The 18781-nt window shown below is 46.1% G+C and overlaps 1 protein-coding gene across 8 annotated transcripts in view; it reads left to right on the forward strand.

Annotated features, from left to right (window-relative positions):
- Positions 1-18561, forward strand: part of NCAM1 (neural cell adhesion molecule 1) — a 150657-nt gene extending 132096 nt beyond the window's left edge. For 3 of the 8 annotated variants that reach the window (XM_055819349.1, XM_055819351.1, XM_055819352.1), the window contains 3 exons: positions 10224-10431; positions 10841-10957; positions 16314-18561. In XM_055819349.1, the coding sequence (XP_055675324.1) occupies positions 10224-10431; positions 10841-10957; positions 16314-16434 (446 nt within the window). In that variant the 3' untranslated portion in view covers positions 16435-18561. Of the gene's footprint in view, positions 1-1001; positions 1343-10223; positions 10432-10840; positions 10958-12774; positions 13558-16313 lie in introns of those variants that run through there. The other 5 variants (XM_055819350.1, XM_055819353.1, XM_027790353.2 and 2 more) reach the window with 2 other exon arrangements.
- Positions 18562-18781: the final 220 nt, after the last annotated feature.

The following is an 18781-nucleotide window of genomic DNA, read 5'->3' on the forward strand; positions in this document are numbered from 1 at the left end:
AGCCCACAGGGCTCTGTGCCAAACTGCAGTAGGTCGGGGGCTCTGTGTTTTGGTTTCCTTAGCATCTCTTGTCGTTTACGTGGCTTTTAGCTTTTCTGTTTTGATTTCAAAAGGAGCTACATAGGAGCAGTCAGAGCCAATGCCTCTAATACAGCATTGCTCTGCTTGAAGGTAATAGCTAGGAATTTCCTGCGGACAAAATGTATATTTATTATGTAGAGTCTTTTGTTGCCGTAATCGGTACGGTGTCCTTAAAGTGGTTGGAAGGATAAGGGTATCATTTTCAGTAGTAGTAATAATAATAATTGCATTAGGGTAGTGTACAAGCAACTGGAAAGCTAAATGGAAAAGTTCCTGAGACCTTCCTTCTCCAGGGTTTTAGTCACCTGGATCTATTTTCCAAGTCCTTGGTACAACAGGTTTTGGGGGAAGGACTTGAACAGGCAGGTGGATTGTCTTGCTACACAAAAGCTTTACTGTTTTTTTTTTTTTTTCTCTTTTGAATATGTAAAAGGCAGCGTTGTCCTTTCAAATACCAGATAACCATTTTCTTGTGTTTCTCGCTGAGCCTTCTGTTCCATCATTTTTAATCTCATTTGCTTGCAAACCCCATAAACCCTGACTTGGACCCTGCTCTGCGGCTTTGGCCATTGCTGAGCTTCTGAACCAGCCCTTTTGTCGGTGTGAATGTGCTAATGCTCTTCTTTAACCTTTAGCCATTTTAATTTACGAAATTAAATAAACCTTTGATTCTTATGTTTTCTATATTTATGACCTAATTTTTTTTATCTATTTTTCTCTCTTTCTCTCTTTCTTTCTTTTTCTTCCTCGTCCTTTCTTCCCTCCCCTCTCCCTTCTTCCCCTTACTCCTTTCCTATGTCTGTCGTCATACATGTCACCTTGGATCTCACGGGGAAACATCCACGCTTGCCACATGCACCAAATTTGTTTTTAAACAACCATGTTTTCCCCTCCTGGGAACCATTGTCTGGCACCTGCAGCGACCTTGGGAAGTCCATCAACGTCGTCCTCCTTTGTTTCATTGCTTCTCTCTGCAGTGACTCTGCTTTTGCTCTGTTAGAAACTTAAAATAAAATAAAGCAGTATTTGCTTGAAAAGGCCTGGGTCCCACCAAGGCGTGAAAGCAGATAACTTTGCTTCAGAGGATCATGTCAGTTCAGAAAAAAAAAAACAAAAACCACAGAACATTTAAAAAAAAAATGTTTCATTTGAAAGAGTCAGTATTTTGTAACAAGGAAAAAAGGTTTAAGCCAAGTTTTTTCTCTTTAACATTTTTTTGTTACTTGTAATGAATTTTCCCTTTTTAATGAATGTAAAGAAAGATTTTTGTTGTTGTTTGCTTGCTGTTTTTCATCAAAGGAAGGTACAATATTGAAAACCTTTTAAGATGCTGCTTTTTACTCATTTCTCTGCACATCTGGTGCTGATCACCACTGTATTGTGCAAAAGGTTTCTAAAGCCCCATCCACAAATCTAAACCCACAGACTATAAAAGAGAAAGAAGATTTTGTCAGAGGTATCCTACTGGTTGCCCGAATGTCTCTGTGGGCTTTTGCATGTGGATTCAAATTTATGGCCATTAGAAGGTTTTCCTGATGCGGTGGTCTGAATATAAACATCTTGTGGGAATTACACTGAAGAGATTTCTTTCTTTATTCCTTATGTGGTTGAATCCTTGCGACTAGGTGGCCCCTGGTGTGCAGTCAAGTATCTCATGACCCATGATGGATCTGGGGCATAATGCAGCCCATGAGCATACACATTTGCAATGGATGCTTGTCTAACATTTTCTGGTTTTCCACTACTGTGTGATTAACTTCATAGAGCTCTCTTTGCTTGGCATTTTAACAGAAAAGATTAGCTTGGATCAAGTTACCTGACCAGCTAAATTATTATTATTATTATTATTATTACTGATCGTTAATAATATTCACAGTTAGCTGTGCATGTGACACTACCAGACAGGATTAATCCATGGTGTAAACTGGTGCAATATAATGCATCTTTGTTACCACGTTACCAAGTTCTGTGTATTGCATTTCGTTGAACAAATTTCAGTTGACTTTTTTCTATTCTCTTGTTCTTACTTTAAAACAAAGACAAAAAACAACCCACCACACAGAAAAAACCCACCAACAGAACCACCCTGTGCTCCTCATGAGTTGTGTTGGTTATGGTGTCCTGGTTTCAGGTTAAACCATGACAGATGGGAAATCCATTTGGCTCTGATGCTCTTCTCGAAACCGGGGGGATGTCACCCTCTGGGTCTCTCCTTTCTCCGTGAGTGGGCCTGAGGTTGCCAAGGATGAAACTGTTGACACAGTTGTTGAGCTGTCTGTACATAATGTCTCAAATACTATGAGTTGCCTGGAATGGGATTAATCTTTCTAACAAAACTCTAATAGGGACAAAGAAAAAACCCTGCCGTCAGTCTCGTCTAACTGTGCGGTTTATGCTGTGCATATAAGTCTCTGCTGTGTTTATTCGGACCTTGTTCATTATGATTTGTGAACAGCTTTTCTATCTAAATTATAAATGAAAACTTTGTGCAGGTGTTGCACGCAAAAGCATGTGGATTTATTTGTAAAAAAACCCCTCACCTCCAGTGTTTTACAGTATAGGAAATTTGTTGGATCTTTTGAGTTTACACCTTGGTGTTCTGGAAATACAGCAAGAGTAATCATAATTCTAAAAAGCCGTGTGACCTTCCCCTATAGCTAAACTTAATAAGTTCCTCTGTTAGCTGATATCAGCTCGCACCGTGGGTTTCCCCTTGGGCACAGACGGAGGTCACTAGCAGAGGCTGAGCATCTCCCCTGGGAGAAAAGGCTGAGAGAGCCGGGCCTGTTCAGCCTGGAGAAGAGGAGACTGAGAGGGGACCGTACCCATCTCTACAGATGTCTGAAGGGCCAGTGTCCAGGGAACAGGGCCAGGCTCTTTCCAGTGCTGCCCCACCACAGGACCAGGGCAACGGGCACAAACTGCCACACAAGTTCCATCTGGATAGGAGTAAAAACTTCTTTACTTTGTGGGTGACAGGGTGCAGCACAGGCTGCCCGGAGGGGCTGTGGAGCCTCCTCCTATGGAGGCATTCAAAACCTGTCTGGGTCTGATTCTGCGTGGCCTCCTCTAGGAGAACCTGCTCCGGCAGGGGCTTGGACCAGATGATCGTCAGAGGTCCCTTCCAACGCTGACCATGCTGTGATATCTCACCCAGCTCACAGGTTATTAAAATTACCTTGTCTAAACTGTAACTTCATATAGCGTTGCGTGGAGAGAGGGCAGCACCTCTGGAGGCTGCTCTTCCTGTTCAAGGAGAGGTGCCTTCAGGCGGTGGAGATGCACCATGCTTTGCCTGAGCGTGGGGCTAGGAGAAGCCCAGGCACGTAGATGGGAGGTCATTTACAAGGCTAGTTAATTGAAGTGAATCCCATAATGGCAAACAGGAATCCAGTCAACATGGAATATATGCAAAAAGAGCCTCTGTCTGTGTGTTTGTAAACATAAGGAGCATAACTGATATTTTTACCACCAGTTGATGTGGATTCGTAACATGTCAGATACTAGATAAATGTCAGGTCCTTGAGGTCTGACAGTCAATGCTGGACAAGGTCCCAGGCCTTATTCTTGATGTAAATAAAATACAATTTTAAGAAGTTTGCAGAAAAGCCAGCTCTCTTTTTTCTATGCTCAGAGGTGGGACCTAGGTTCAGATCTGGAACCAGGAGTAGTTCAGACGCTCAGATTTTCAGCACATACACGCAACCTTGCAAGCACACGCTCCGTGTGAACGAGTCACACCTACTGGAGGGCTGGAACACTGACCCTTAGAAAAGATCTTCCCGTGTGTGTGATGAACCGCAGGGCCCTGCAGGATCTCACATGTCCCGTGGGATTCCAGCAGCCCTGTTCCGAGTTTGTTGTCTTTACATATTTTCAAAGATTTTCAAAAAAATGTCTTTACACATTTTTCAAAGATTTCAAAGCCATTACTATGGCTGCCTTCATTTTCCAGGAGGGCCTTGCTTGATAATGTTCTGCTCCACCAGGATCAGGTGCAATTGTTCACACCTCCTAGTTTCTGCTAGATAAAAAGTTTTTGAAGCTCTCCTGACTCTGGAAGCTGGTGGAGTGGCACAAGCAGCCAGTGTGTGCATGCAGGCAGTAGCGTACAAGAGGGGCAGCAGTGCCAGTGGTCAGATTGCAGATCAGCTGTTCAGATTTACAGTCTGGTTTACTCCTGAAATGAGGATCTTTGTGTGACTCTTTGCTTATAGTTTTTTACTTTTTTGCATGCTCATATTCCCCTTTTCATCGTTGGAAAGGGAGTCAGTCACAGGAAGGTAACAGCTTGAAGCCACGCGGTGTTGGTGGCAATCTGAAAGGAGATCAATAGTGGGTTTGGGAAACATCCATCGCCCTCTTGTCTTGGAAGAAATGCTCCACAGGCTGCTGTGTATTTCTGCTACCTAGCAGCTAAGTTGAAAGCAAGCCTAAATCTGTGGGGGAACAGAAGCTGTTGCACTTGGAATAGAGGGTTGCTTGCATGCTGCTTTTCCCCGCTACAAATTGTGCGGAGTGTCTGAGAGAACGAGGTCTGTAAAACGTGGCACCCCTTGTTTAAAGGATACTTGTGAGTCTTTACAAAGTACAGCTGTAGCATCCACTGAGAACAAACAGCTTTTCTCCTAGGTTGTTTGGGGTTTTTTCCTTCTGATGCATGACATGAATTTTTGTTTTGTTTGTTCTCCTCTCTTCTGCCAAATACTGTAGGACCTTTAAGATGCCTGGAATAATATCTGCTTCTCTCCATCCCTTTTTTGTCTCTTTGTCTGCCTGTGCCTGAACATTCTCTGCATGCTCTGAGACACCCACCCCAGGAAGATGCATCTGAGTAGTTCTGCTCCCTTTGGCAGGGCAGATATCTGTACGGAGTTGCAGGAAGTAAAACTGATGGGTCATTTCATTTTACACTGTAACGTAAGGGTGATTACAAAGGTCAGTCTTGCAGGAAGCTCATTTTCCATTGAAAAAATAATCTGTAGTGAATAAATTCTTCACTTCTTTAGAATTAAGACCTCAAATGTTTGAACATTTTTTGTTTCCTTATTTAATTTGTGGAAGTATTATTCCTCTCAGTCCTGAGACTAGCAAAAGGGACTCGGCAGCAAGCGTCTCATCAGGTTGGATGTGCTCTGGATCAGGTCAGAGATGTCCACCACCTCTTTGCACGGGAGCACTCACTGGGTGACACTTGTGTACTCTCACAGGCACGGTGGTAGCAGCTGGTGCTCAGCATCCTGACGGTTCATTTACACCCTTCTTTTGTGCACTGAACTGGTTTAGGCACCAGCAAACTTGTTATGGATATTAAGTGTCTAAATATTAGTTTGATTAAATACAACATGAATTTAGCTTTAGGATGGAGTGAATAGTTCTTGAAGTGTTTGTAGATCAATTCAATTCAATCAAATGTGCCAGTCTGTGAAACTGAGTAATATACTACATGCTTCCTGCATTTTATAGCAACAGCAGAATGCCTTTACAAAATACATACAGAAAAGAGAAATGCAGCACCAACAGTCTCAAAGTTCACGGGGTCTTTAACAATTCTTATATTATTCTTCCTTATTGCTCGTCTCTGAAAGATTTGGAATATCAATTCATGTTACGAATTAGAATTTATAAAGCCAGAACTAGTGGAAGAGATTTGGAAGTTACTGAAAATTGCAGGGCTTTCTTAGTAGCCTAGAAAAAAGAAAACATTGCAGGCCATTACAGTTTCACGGCCAGAAACATAAGATCTGAGAACAGCACAAAACCAAGGGCATTCCTCTGCAGATTTGCTCTTATTCTCCCCAACTCCGTACTCTTCTTCCTGGCAGCCTTTCCTGGCATAGCTGCTCGTGTTCCCTGGGGTAGAGGGCCCGAGCGGGAAGGATGATGTTTTGGAAGGGAGGGAGAAAGGAGAGGTGGCTTGTACCTGTTCAGTAGCTCTCCTTTGGGTGTCTAGAGAGAAAAGAGTTCTTTTGTATTTGTCATAGCAGAAGTTGGCTCTGTGGGGACAGTAGTGCTTGGTGTCATGGACAGCACAGAATCCCAGTGTAACTTGGGTGCTCTGTGCCGTGCTGTGCATCAGCTGCGGGTCACTTTCTGTGGCTGCAAGACCACAGCAGTCGGGGTTAGAACTGTATCTTCACGCTAATTAAACCAAACGGACTTGTGAGGAAACTCAGAATTATTTTGTAGGTATATAGGAGCCCTCCTAGTGTAGTTTTCTCAATAGTTTATGTCCCTGCTTCCTAAACAGAAAAGATGGGACCCTGAGGCACAGCGGAAGGGTAGTGGGGCACATCTTTGCTACGAGCTGTTGGTTATATTGGCTCCAGCGGATCTCTGGCAGTCGCAGTGGCTGAAGCTTTGCTGTTTCAGGGGTGCTTAGGGTCACAGAGAAAATCAGTGGTAGGTTGGAACATCTTAACCTGTTGTTCTAGTCATAAAACCATCTTTTCTCTCTACTATATCTGATCTTTGCTAACCTTTCATGTGAAAATAGCCTTGCAGGTTATCTGATAACATGCCTGGGGTTTGGACAAGTTTCATAAAACCTGGGATACCTGCAAGAGCTGTCTGCTTTCTGTCTGTGAGCATTTAGACTTCTGTTCATGTTAAGTTTGTGTTTTCAGGGCCTCACAAGAAGCTAATGGAAGCAAAATTTAAGACAGCCTGCTGTAGATGGAGTCATAGAGCCCTCACTGGGCCTTTGAGCAGAAGCCTGGCACCTTCTCCATCGTACATGTTGCCACTAGCAAGATCAGTTGGTTTGGGAGGGCCTGGTAATTGCTGGGGGTTTTTTTGCAGAGTGTCTGTTGTCCCACTGGATCCTAGTGCTTGCCAAGGGCTATCAGAGAACTAATACTCTGCTTCCCAAGCACTAGTCACAGAAATGTAGACACACGCACACACAAACACGTGAGAATCCGCCACTTCATTGTCAGTGGAATGGCAAATGTTGCTTGGAACAGGAACCATATTTTTCTTCCATTTTTGCTTTCTGGTACTAATCCTAAGTAGAAAGAGGTGAGTATTCAGACAGGCTTTTCTGCAGTAGTGCTAAATAATCTGCCTAAAATCCATGTTTAGAAAGTAACGCGGTTTTCTATTCAACCAAGTTTGATGGAGAAAGATACAACACTCTGCTCTGACTTGGGGATTTCTGTTAAAATTTCATACTTTATTCCTGTGCTCATCCACCTTCTGCTTCCAGCTTTTGAATCGTGTTGTATCTTTGCTCAAATAAAGTGCCTTTATTATACATACTATTCTGCTTCATATAGGGCTACAATCACCTAATTCATCCCTGCACGTCTTATTTGAAGTTACATTGACTGAGTTTCCAAGTTTGGGGTTTTTTTTAATTCTTCAGCCATGATTGTGATATTTCCCTGAATCGTCTCCTTCCTCAGCGTATTTTCTGAATAGCTTTCCCACATTAGTCATACCGATGCCAAAGACAGAGGGATTCTTTCATTTCCAGCTCCTTGTATCCCTGCTTATACACGTGCCTTGGGATTGCCAGAAGTGAAATGGTAACAGGCTGGCCCAGGATCCCGTGGGAATGCCTGAACCTTTTGCTCTCCAATGGCACAGCGAACTGATTCCTGCACAGGGAAGGAATTAGTTCTTTCCTTACTATTCATGTAAAGCAGCTTGCCCAAGTCCGATACCGTGTGTAAACACTTAAGGCACTCGCAGACGGCGGCTCTGTGCTGCCTGCTGAGGACACGGAAGTTTTGGCCGTGCCACAGGGCAGCAGCTGTCCTTGTCCTGAGGGGCTGCAGTTTGTTGCAGTTGTTGCAGTTGTTCTTCCTGCAGTTCACGTGGGTCACACGCAGCGGTTCACAGCCCAGGAGTGGGCAGTGTGTAAGGTTGTAGATGTGGTTTGTGCCACAGGTAATTCCTGACCTTAAGGGGCTTGTAGTTGATACTGACGGGTCTTGTAAAAGCTGGTGGGGAGAGGAAGCAAAGAGTAGGACTCTCATTTGAATGGAATTTTCCAGAAGATGTTGTCTGGCACATGGGAAAATTCCATCTGTCCTAGGACCAAATACTTCGTCTCACTCCAGCTCTGATGACTGAGATGAGGTATATTGTGAAGGCACGACAAGGAACCTGTCATCCTCCCTGTAATGCCTTCCATAATGCACCTTTAGCAGCCTGCCGAGGAGCTCGTTTCCAGAAAGGTGATGTAGATGAGAAAAAAAAGTTTGACGCATCTTTAGCTTTTTCTCCAGGAGCTGCTGTGAACAGGAACATGTTAATTACTGAATAATTCATGCCAGAATCCTGAATGCATTAGAAGAGGGAAAATACGTGGCCTCCTCACTCCCTGCATGCATCCGAGGGTGATTAATTCGTTTAATTATGTAGCTTGCTCCAGGGTGCTGGCACAAATGTTCTGCTGAGCATTTAATGGACTTGTGATACAGGTGTCAGTCGGGTGCCTCAGAGTGACTTCTACATACAGTCAAATTCAGAAAGAAACTTTCCTGTTGGAGTCTGGACTCCTTAATACACATCAGGGTCACAAAATGAAACAACACTCTAAAAGATGCTAAAGATGTTCCGTCTCCTGTTTTCAAGTAATAAAATGTGTGGCAGAGGGTATGGCGCTCTGGCTGCAAGCCCTGGAAATGATCTCTTCACCTGTCAAAGGCAGTATAGGTCGGGCTGGGGGAAAAAGGTGCTTTGCTGGGCTTTTCTGCAACGAAAATACTCAAAGCGTTCGGGGGTTGTGACATCCAGCACTAACAGAATGCAGCAGAAATGAAGGGAATTGCATCTTAATTGAAAGAAAAAACAAAAATACTCTTACAGACAATGACAGATATGCTGCTGTTGTTCAGCTGGCTCAGTGAACATCACTACACACCTCTGTCAGGTGCACACACAGGCCTTTGCGTGCCCAGTCCCGTAGCGAGAGGCGGATTGTGTGGCAGCTGAGACTAGCGAGCAGGTTTTGAGTAGTTTGGTACTTCTAAATAGGAGCTGAACTGTATGAACCATCAGCTGAATGCTCTGGCCGCAGATCAGCAGCTTGGGAAGAATTACTCTGAACACAACAAGGGGAACAAAAAGTAGTTTGTGTGCAGGGTATGATAATAAGAGGCTGGGAAGCTGCTGCTGGCAACCTTCAAAGCTGTGCCGGCTGGTTTTGTGATGATCAAAGGCTCTGACAGGCCTAACTGATGTGTTTGTCCACTCCCCGTTTCTAAGCAAGTGCTCAGCATTTTACAAGCAGGTAGAAAGTTAAAGGCACTTCCCCTGAAGTTAGTGCTGTATGGGCAACCCCGTGCATTTTCTAGGTCTCCATCACCACCTCTCACCTGCTGTCCTCTTGTCTACTGGAAAAGGCAAGGTATTTTTTTCTGTTCTATAGCTGGGGAAACGTGGTGGCGATGGGGTGTGGTGGCAAGGGCAGCTGCTGTGACCAAAACGATGTCAACAGTGTGACAGTCTGCTTATCTCTACCACCTGCCTCCTCAGAAGGCTACTTGGGTTGTTGGCTGTACCTGAGCCCAGGCGCTCGCAGAGCATTCCCCAGCGAGCCCAGCTGTCCCTGGATGAGGTGAAAGGCTTTACCGCTCTCAGCTCCAGATAGCTGGGTCTCACTGAGCGACAGGAAGGGGCTTCATTCCTCCTGTTGTTTTCACCAAATAAAGGGCTAATCACTGCTGAGGCCCCGCAGGTATCACCGGGAATTCTGTGTCCCACCAGGGCGAGTCAAGCCTCAGAGTCCAGGCTTCGCTTACACTTGTCCTTGGTGCCAGGCTGGCAGTGCCGAGGTCACTCTGGACCCTAGAGGCAGCCTTCATCTTGAGGAAGTGGTGGAAGGCAAGAGGAGCCCTTCCGCCTTCCAGCTAGGCGTATGTTATGGTAGGAGAGGTCTCTGTGGCCTGCTTTCCAGGCCTTAGCCCAACAGGGAGGGGAAAAGCCCGTGCAAGTGAATCTGTCTTTTCAGGTAGATGGTCCTGCACGTCTTGAGGATAAAGTACTGGTTATAACACAAGGCTGCTAGAGAGAGGGTGTACATTCTGGAAGTTTCCCATGTGACCTAAGCGTAGCCAAAGTTGAGCCATAACTAGCCCTGACTCACTTTTTAACTACAATGCTTTCTTTTCTTCTCTTTTTGGTCTCTAAAGCCAGCACTAGCCCTACATCAGGCCTGGGGACTGCTGCCATCGTAGGCATTCTCATCGTTATCTTCGTGCTGCTCCTGGTGGCTGTGGACGTCACCTGCTACTTCCTGAACAAGTGTGGCTTGCTGATGTGCATTGCTGTCAACTTATGCGGCAAATCCGGCCCAGGAGCCAAAGGCAAAGACATGGAGGAAGGCAAAGCCGCCTTCTCGTGAGTATTGTCATTGCTTATATTGCTCCTTCTGCTGAGCAGTGTGTCCTCTCAGCAACTGCGGAAAAGAAACTGTTTTAGGGAGTTCTGGGTTCCTCATCTGATGGGAGGGCACTGAAGGATCCTGGGCCATGCTGGTTCTGCTTTGTATTTCCAGGAAGGGGTTTCTCCAGCTCTTTCTTCTTCTGTTTTTGTCCTGTTCCTGTTAGTAGCCTTCAAATGACTGCCCCAAGTGCTCAACATCATGGTGGTCTGGTAATAACTGGAAGGGGAAGTGACAAAAAAAAAAGTAATACACTGCTTAGGCCCGTCTGTTTCTGTCGTTCACTGTTGACGTTTGCAGCACGTCCTTGCAGGCGGCTGCCGGGTGTGAAGGGGAACCAATCTGCATGTGATTCCTTTGTTACAGGAAGGACGAGTCCAAGGAGCCTATTGTGGAGGTGCGGACTGAAGAGGAGCGGACCCCCAACCACGATGGGGGAAAACACACAGAGCCCAATGAGACCACCCCACTGACAGAGCCAGAGTATGTTGGCATTAGTCAATCTTAGCACAGGGTCAGAACGTTGCCCTCAGTTGTGTTAACCCCTGATCTCTCACGCCCATGACTTAGGGCAGGAAGAGAGGAAGAAAGGTAACATCTCCGTGTTCCATTTGCGACTTCCCAGGGGGGAAATGCCTCCTCTTTTCCTCAAGATTCAATGACTCCTGTTTCCAGCCCTGGAAGGGAACGGGGAGTAAAGCGATGTTTCTTGAAAGGCCTGTCCTTGCCAGTCCCATCCAGCGTGTAGATCAGGCACCTGTCCAGGTTCACTGCAAAGGATCCAGCGCAAAAGCAGCCACCAGCGAGCACCGGCTGCTGCTTGAGCTCTGCCCTAGCAATGCTGGAGGAGCGCTCGGATGCCCCATGGTGAAAGCAGTCCTCTCTGCGCGTAGCAGCAGAGTAGCTACACTCTGGATATGGCAGAGACAGGGCAAGTCTGGGTTATTCTGTGAAAGGGCTGAGAGCTACCTACCAGCTTTGTTGATACTGGAGAAACAGGTGGGATTGGCAGGTTTAAGTATTGCCCACTGTCTGCATTAAGCTTTTTCCTAGACTGTTGGAGTTCTAGCGTCCTCTGAGTACTTCTCCATAGCTTCTGGAGTAATAATGGAAGAAATTCACTTCAGGAAGCTGCTGAAATGCTGGTTAATATTTGGGTCAGGCTTGGGATTGATGGCACAAGTTGGGTTCTTGTCCTTCAGCAGAGTCATCCCGGTGGTGAGGTGGTCGGGCTCTCCTACCCGCATGCTGCTCGCCTCCATTGATTAGGTTAGCCGTTGGGCCCACTGGTAAAATGGCTCTGCTGGAAACCTGTGAGGTGGGGGGAGAAAGGAGGCTACGCCCACAAGCAGCACTGGAAATGCAGATGCACAACAGTGAGGAATAGCTGGGATTTATATTGTCCTGGTTTTCTTGTCTAGTCTTGCCAGAGTTTTACCTCAGTTGCCTCTACGAAGGCTTTCTCTGTGCCCATGAGCCTGAGGTGGTGTCCTCAGGCACACTGGCTTCTCATGGAATAAACCGTTTGTGTCTCCAGCCTTGCATCCGTGTACTTGTTAAGGCAAGCAGTGCTACATCATGGCTGCTAAAGCGTAGTTACACTGTCAGGCATTGTCCTAAAGCAAACCTTACTCCAGCTGACACAACAGGCTGGAATCTGGTCAAAAGGGCAGAAAACATCACCTCAAAGCTGCATGTATGTATGTGTATATATATATATATATATGCATTACATGTACGTGTGAGAAAAATAATTACATTCTGTGCAGTTTGATGAAGGTCTTAGGCTTGCAGGCAAAAGGACAGGGCCAAGATGAGGGACTGGATTCAGGGGTCCTACCCTGGGACCTTGTGGCGTGGTGACGGAGGGCACAGGGCTGCCAGCTCAGGGAACTGGTACAAAGCTTCCTTGTGGGGTTGGGTGGAAGAGGCTGAGAGGAAAGTTAGGCTAAAAGAGAAAAGTCTCTGTAAGTTGGCGGGGTGGCGTTTGGCTAAGACTTGAACCAAAAGCTGCGTGTGAACAAGCCATTCCTGAAGGTCATGTTCTCTTTGCTCTTTTTCTCTTCCTCGTTATTCTTCAGTCATCCCAGCCAGCCCTTGCTACCCTTTGCATGTTTGATCTCTGAAAGGTTTCTGCTCCTCTGAGTACCTCTCCGTGTTCTGTGTGTGTTGTATGGATGTGCCATGCTGCTCCTGCACCACCTACCTGCCTCCCGAGTCACACTCTGCTCCCCTTTCCGCTGCTGTCATTTACGGGCTTCATTGTCTCTATTTCTCTTCTACTCCTGTCCTCTTCACAGGCACCCTGCCGATACCGCAGCCACTGTTGAGGACATGCTGCCTTCTGTAACTACGGGCACCACTAACTCTGACACTATCACTGAAACCTTTGCCACTGCTCAGAACAGCCCCACCAGCGAGACCACCACGCTGACCTCCAGTATTGCCCTGCCAGCCACGGCCATTCCTGACTCAAACGCCATGTCACCTGGCCAGGCTACTCCAGCCAAAGGGGCAGCCACCTCAGTCTCTTCACCACCACCCTCCTCCACCCCCAAAGTGGCCCCCCTTGTTGATCTCAGCGATACCCCAAGCTCTGCTCCAGCTACTAATAATTTGTCTTCAAGTGTCCTGTCCAACCAAGGTGCAGTGCTCAGCCCCAGCGCTGTTGCTAACGTGGCCGAGACCTCCAAAGTGGCAGCTGGTAACAAGCCGGCTGCCCCAAGCCCTGCAAACCTCACTAGTCCTCCAGCTCCGTCAGAGCCCAAGCAGGAGGTCTCCAGCACCAAGAGCCCTGAAAAGGAGCCTGTGCAGCCCAGCACAGTGAAGAGCCCAACAGAGACAACCAAGAACCCAAGCAATGTGAAGAGTGAGGCTGCTTCAGGCAGCACCACAAACCCCTCCCAGAATGAGGACTTTAAAATGGACGAAGGGACCTTCAAGACACCAGACATTGATCTTGCAAAGGATGTTTTTGCAGCTCTTGGCACTACCACTCCTGCCAGTGTGACTAGCGGGCAAGCTCGCGAGCTTGCTTCTTCCACTGCAGACAGCTCTGTACCTGCTGCACCTGCAAAGACCGAGTATGGCTGCCTTTAATCTTCTGTTGGTTGTGTGCTATGTCTCTTGTGCACTGGTGCTTGTGCTGTGTTCTTGTTGGGTGTTCTCCTAACTAATCTCATTGTTTCCTTAGCAAACTAACTCACCTGTGAACCAGCTAAACAGGGCTTGGCTTTGAAGGTCCAGGAGGAGAGCAGGAATAGGCTGTGCCGGGGAAGCAGAGGAAAGACAAACCCAGGAATTTATCATAAATACGTTATTCTTTAGAGTTCTGTGCAGCTTGGTCTATCGTAGGTTATTCTTTGATGAACAAGATGAGAAGCAGTTCAGTTCGGTGCAAAGGGAGTGCTCTCCTCGGAGACACTGAGCTCCTGCGGTTCAGTGAGCACAGCCACCCAGGTTCAGTTTCCTAACAGATCAGTGGAGCCCTTCAGAATTGATTTCAGTGTAAGGGGGGGGCAGAAGTTGGCGCCATGAGACACTGTAAAAGCATCATACCTCTGGATTTGTCCTGGCAAAAGGATAAGGCAATGTGATGCTGTCTGAGAGAGGGAGAGCAGTCAGCACACTTGGGTCAGGATAACTTGCCGGTGTGTTGGGATGGTATATTAGAGATGAGTCTCTGTCCACTGTACCGGGTCTCCTCGTTACCCAGCTGATCTATTCCGAGAGGAGCAACATGCCCCTAGGCAGGACAGCCCTAGGGGTCCTTTGGAGCCTTATGCCACCTGGACAGGAGCCACTTTCCTCAGCTGAGACAAGTCTGCACCTTGTGTTTGGCAGGAGACACTGTAACTGGAGAGTGAAAACAGCACGAAGTCCTCACCTGGTAACTGGGGGGAGGGTGTGCAGCTGTTGTGCAGATGTTGGACAAGAACACTCTTGCTGTGTCGGTTTGGATGGCAGTTGCTGACAGAGCCATGAGCACAGAAGCCTGGGAAATGCTGACTGGAAATGGATAAACCACCCTTGAGGGGACAAGTCCCTAAGGTCCCTGTTCTTTCTGGCTTCCTATTTGGACACCATGTGTGGATAGAGCAGGATGAAATAGGAATATCTCATCTTTCCTGCCTGAGCAGGGTCTGCGCTTTATCACGAGAAAGAGTCCTGCAGAGACAGCTCAGATTTGCGGTGGGAGCAGCTCCCAAAACCAAAAGACTGAGTTCAGGCTGTATCTTTAGCTTTGCAAAGGAAAGCGTGTGGAGGACGCTGGGCTCTGCACTGTCAGCTAGATCGCTGCCAGGAGCCCAGCTGGCTGTTCTAGGTTCACAGCTCGCTCAGGTAAATCCAGGCTATGTTACGGCAGCCACGCTGGAGACATACCCTAAGTCACAGGTCTGGTCAGAACTTTTTCCATCTTCACATCTCCAGGAAAATGACCTCATTCTGGAAGTTTTGTATTTGTATCCAAAATAAAGCCCTGGCCTTGATCGTTGGCTTTGACGCTGCAATTGCAGTGTGTGTTAGCGCTCAAAGAAGTGTCAGTCAGACACTGTAGGACCAGGAACCTGGCTCTTTTCCACATCTGAGTAAAAACCCATGCTGGTTTACTTTGTTATTCAGGTCCCTTTACATCTTACGGCTCTCATCTTCCTACCTCCCTGCTGTGCTCCCGTCGTCCTCCCCTAAGGCAGGAGACATTCCTGCGTTATGCCCCACACAGCTGCGGAGCATCTGGCCCTTCTGGAAAGCCTGGGTGGCGGCGAGCAGATGCACCAGGGTTGGGGGGAACCAGGCAGCTTTGATGGGTGCAGCTGAGCCGCTCCCAAGCAGAGAAATCCATTTTGGCTTCAGTTCAGTATACCCACAGCTGCTGCAGGGTGGTGCTGGGTGCTACAGAGAGGCAGAGTAGAGGATCGTGATCTGGTACCGAGCTGAAAGGAGGTAGGAAACGGTTTGCCCACAGTAAGGAAACATCTCAACTGAATTAATGCAGTTTCGTCTGTGGTGTAAATGAATTTGTGGTGTGGTGGGATGCAGAGCTGTGCTCTTTCTGCTGATCCAGCCACCTCCTTCTACCTTCCTGCTCATCTGCTTCCCTTGGCACAACTCGGTACCACAGCTTAGATTCCTCTCCCCTGCTCGTCAGGGTGGGTTCCGATGGCAGTCCTCTCAGACTGACTTTGTGGCTAATGGGCTGGAACGAGCACTTCAGGGTGGCCACCAGATCCGCCTGGTGTGGCACTTGTCATGGCTATGAAGTGTTGGACAAACAGACTTCTCTGCCCCTTCAGGAAGGTGTCAGAAGGCAGGCTGATGAACCTGAGCTGTAGCCTGTGGAGATGTGCCCACGATAATGTGTTTGGCAAAATTCACTGCTTCCATGTTTTCTTTCCTGCAATGTGCTGGGAAGTTCCGGGACTGACTTCCTGTAGGCAAAAAGATTTTCTGCTAAAATGGGAGGACGTTTGGGTGGCATAAGTGAGTGATGGTAAAATCAAACTCCTTTGCAACTGTGTGAGTTTTCCCTTCTGCTCCTTTTTGCACACTGCAACATGCCTTGCACCTCTGCTGCAGCCTGCGACCTCGTCCTGCTAGTGTGTTAACTCAGGGCGGGAGGAAAACGAAAAAAAGGCTTCACTAGAGCCAAAGCAGCTGGGGCGGGGGGTGAGCTTGGTTTTACTTAGTTCTGCATCTGGAAATACTCATTTTGCTCTCTCTAGCAAGGCAAATGTTTGCTCGTTTCCAGAATCGCATTCTTTCCTTATCACTAAATCAGCAATAGACAGTCTGTATTTTTCTGACTCTAAACTGTGCCGTTTTGGTGATTCTTCTTCAGGAAAATCCCAGTAGAAGACAAATCTGAAGTGCAAGCAACGGGAGCTAAGACACCTCCAGCAGAAGTCAAGACGGTCCCCAATGAAGCCACACAAACAAATGAAAATGAGAGCAAAGCATGATCAGCGACAGATGAAAGCAAATGACAGAACAACTTCACCCAAGCATATAAAACACAAAACACAACACACATCTCATTCCTCTAGTGTCTGTTGCCTTTTTTTAAAAAAAAACAAACAAAACAGAAAATGCATAAATGGGGGGCGGGGGGGAATCTCTCTCTTTTTCTTTTCTTCTCTTTTCTTTACTTTTTTTTTTTTAAAAAAAAGATTTCTAGAAAGGTTCTATTTGTTGTGCACTTGCTTTTAAAAAGTAATACATTTTAAAAACAGGGTTAAACCCGTAACCAAATCAGGGCTTAGCTGACCCTGTGTATATTCAAATAAGCAAAATTGCAAATACCATTTGCAGCGTGGTTGGGAAGCTCAAAATCAACTAGTCCTAGACATTAAAAAAAAAAAAAAAAAAAAGACAAAAAAAAAAGAAAAGACCCTGTTCTTTCCTTCGTTAGTATAGCAGATATAACCACTGTACCTCTTGGTACGGCTGGTACTTAATGAACAAAGTCCACAATTTATTTTTATACTTTTCATCGAGTTTGAAATATGTAAAGCCTCATAAATAAGTTATAATTTCTGTTCACCTTGTATTTGTTCAGTATGCAAAGTGTCTTGAGCTCTTTGTGACTGAATTCTGTTCTCCACGTTAGACATTTATTTGGGTTTAATTATCGGGTTTTAGGAAGAATGCCAAAATTGCAGCTTCGGGGATGTATTTCAATTTGCAGTATTCAGACTCTATATTTCTTTAAATTTTATGTTAATTTTTGCCAACTTTTGTTCTTTCCAGTGTTTACAATTGACAAATATTTTTTTTAACTTTTGTTGTGTTTAAATGTATGTGTAAAATAGCTGCCTTTTTTTTTTTTAAGTAAATACAGTCTATAGATACTAGGTTAGCAGCATGCTTGCTTTGCAAAGGGAGACATTTTAAAACATGGATGTTTACAGTAGTTGTTTCCCCTTTATCTTTTCTTAATTATTGTTATTATTATTGTTATTATTATTATTATTATTATTATTATTTCTTACTGGAGTAAGAAGAAAAGTGATGCTGGGGTTTGGTTTGGGGTTTTTTGGGTGGGTGGGGGGGTATTCAAACCACTTGTCACCAACCAAGGTCTTTATCCAGCAATCCACAGAAACACGTGCTTAACTTGGAACAGGAGAGTTGCTGGTGCGAGTCCTTCTATACTTAAATTTAGTAAGAGTTTAAGTCCCTTGCTGGACCTGGGCCTGACTGCATAAGAGAAATATCATCTCTGCTTTTTTAGGACATTCTCCCCCTTTCCTTCATGGAACCCTCCCAGAGCTTTGAGAAGCAGAAGGGAGATTGTACAGGTAGGGCTGGCCTGGTCCCTCATCTCAGATGTTTGACTACATCAATTCCTCCTTAGTCCGTCAGGAAGTGCCGTTTCCTTTGACCCTAGAAAGCTGACTGAAAAGCAGAGACTTTTTGCACAAGGGTGCTTGGCAGCACGCAAGCCCCCCCCCCCCCCCCCCCCCCCCCCCCCGAAGCCAGCTCCCTGGGCAGCTGGGTGACCCTTGTGGGTCCCTTCCAGCTGAACCGTCCTGTCACCTCGCTTGTACCGAGTCACCCAGCTCTGCTCCGCAGAACCAAAACTGTGAAATCAAGAGCAAGTGCTTGGAGATCAGCGCCAGGGCTCCCCGTGCTTCACTTGTCCTGGTGCCGTGTCTTTAGCAGCTGGGTCAGGGGGTGACGTGGTGCGTGCGCCCTCATTATGGAGGGGGAGCTTATCAGTGGCATTTATCGTTGAGAGTCACGGGGTAACACCGAGATTTTGGGGTGAAAAGAAAGGAGGTTTGAGCAGAAGGAAGGCAGAGGTGTATAGGGGAAGACCAGCCCATTGTATAGAGATGTTCCTTCTGTTGGGGTTTTGGATTTTTTTCTTTTTTTTTTTTTTTTTCCTTTTGTTTTCTTTTTTATTCTACTTTAGATCTGCAAGCTTGTGCACTGTGGATGCGTGACTATTTTAGTGTGAAATGTGTTTTTTGTCATAGTATTGAAATAATAAAAGCTTCAACATAGTTTGGATGTGGAAGGTGTAGCGATAGTTCAGATTTGAAAAAAAAAATATTCAGGAAAAAAAAAAAAAAAAAAGAGAACAACTCTTACAAGGAACAGAAGCCTTTAAATGAAAAATCAAACCGAGCTGACTATGGCATCCATTCCGTTGTGCTAAGGTGATGAACAGAAGGATGATGGGGGGGTGAGTAGACTGCAGTTTGGCTCAGGTAAATTGAGCCGCTTTTATCAGTGTGTTCTTCTAAGTATGCAGTCTTTTACAGTAGCATCGCATAATTTCAAACTGTGAAAAATATTGGTCTT

Source organism: Falco peregrinus, chromosome 15, assembly GCF_023634155.1.
Source record: "Falco peregrinus isolate bFalPer1 chromosome 15, bFalPer1.pri, whole genome shotgun sequence".
Lineage (NCBI taxonomy): Eukaryota > Metazoa > Chordata > Aves > Falconiformes > Falconidae > Falco > Falco peregrinus.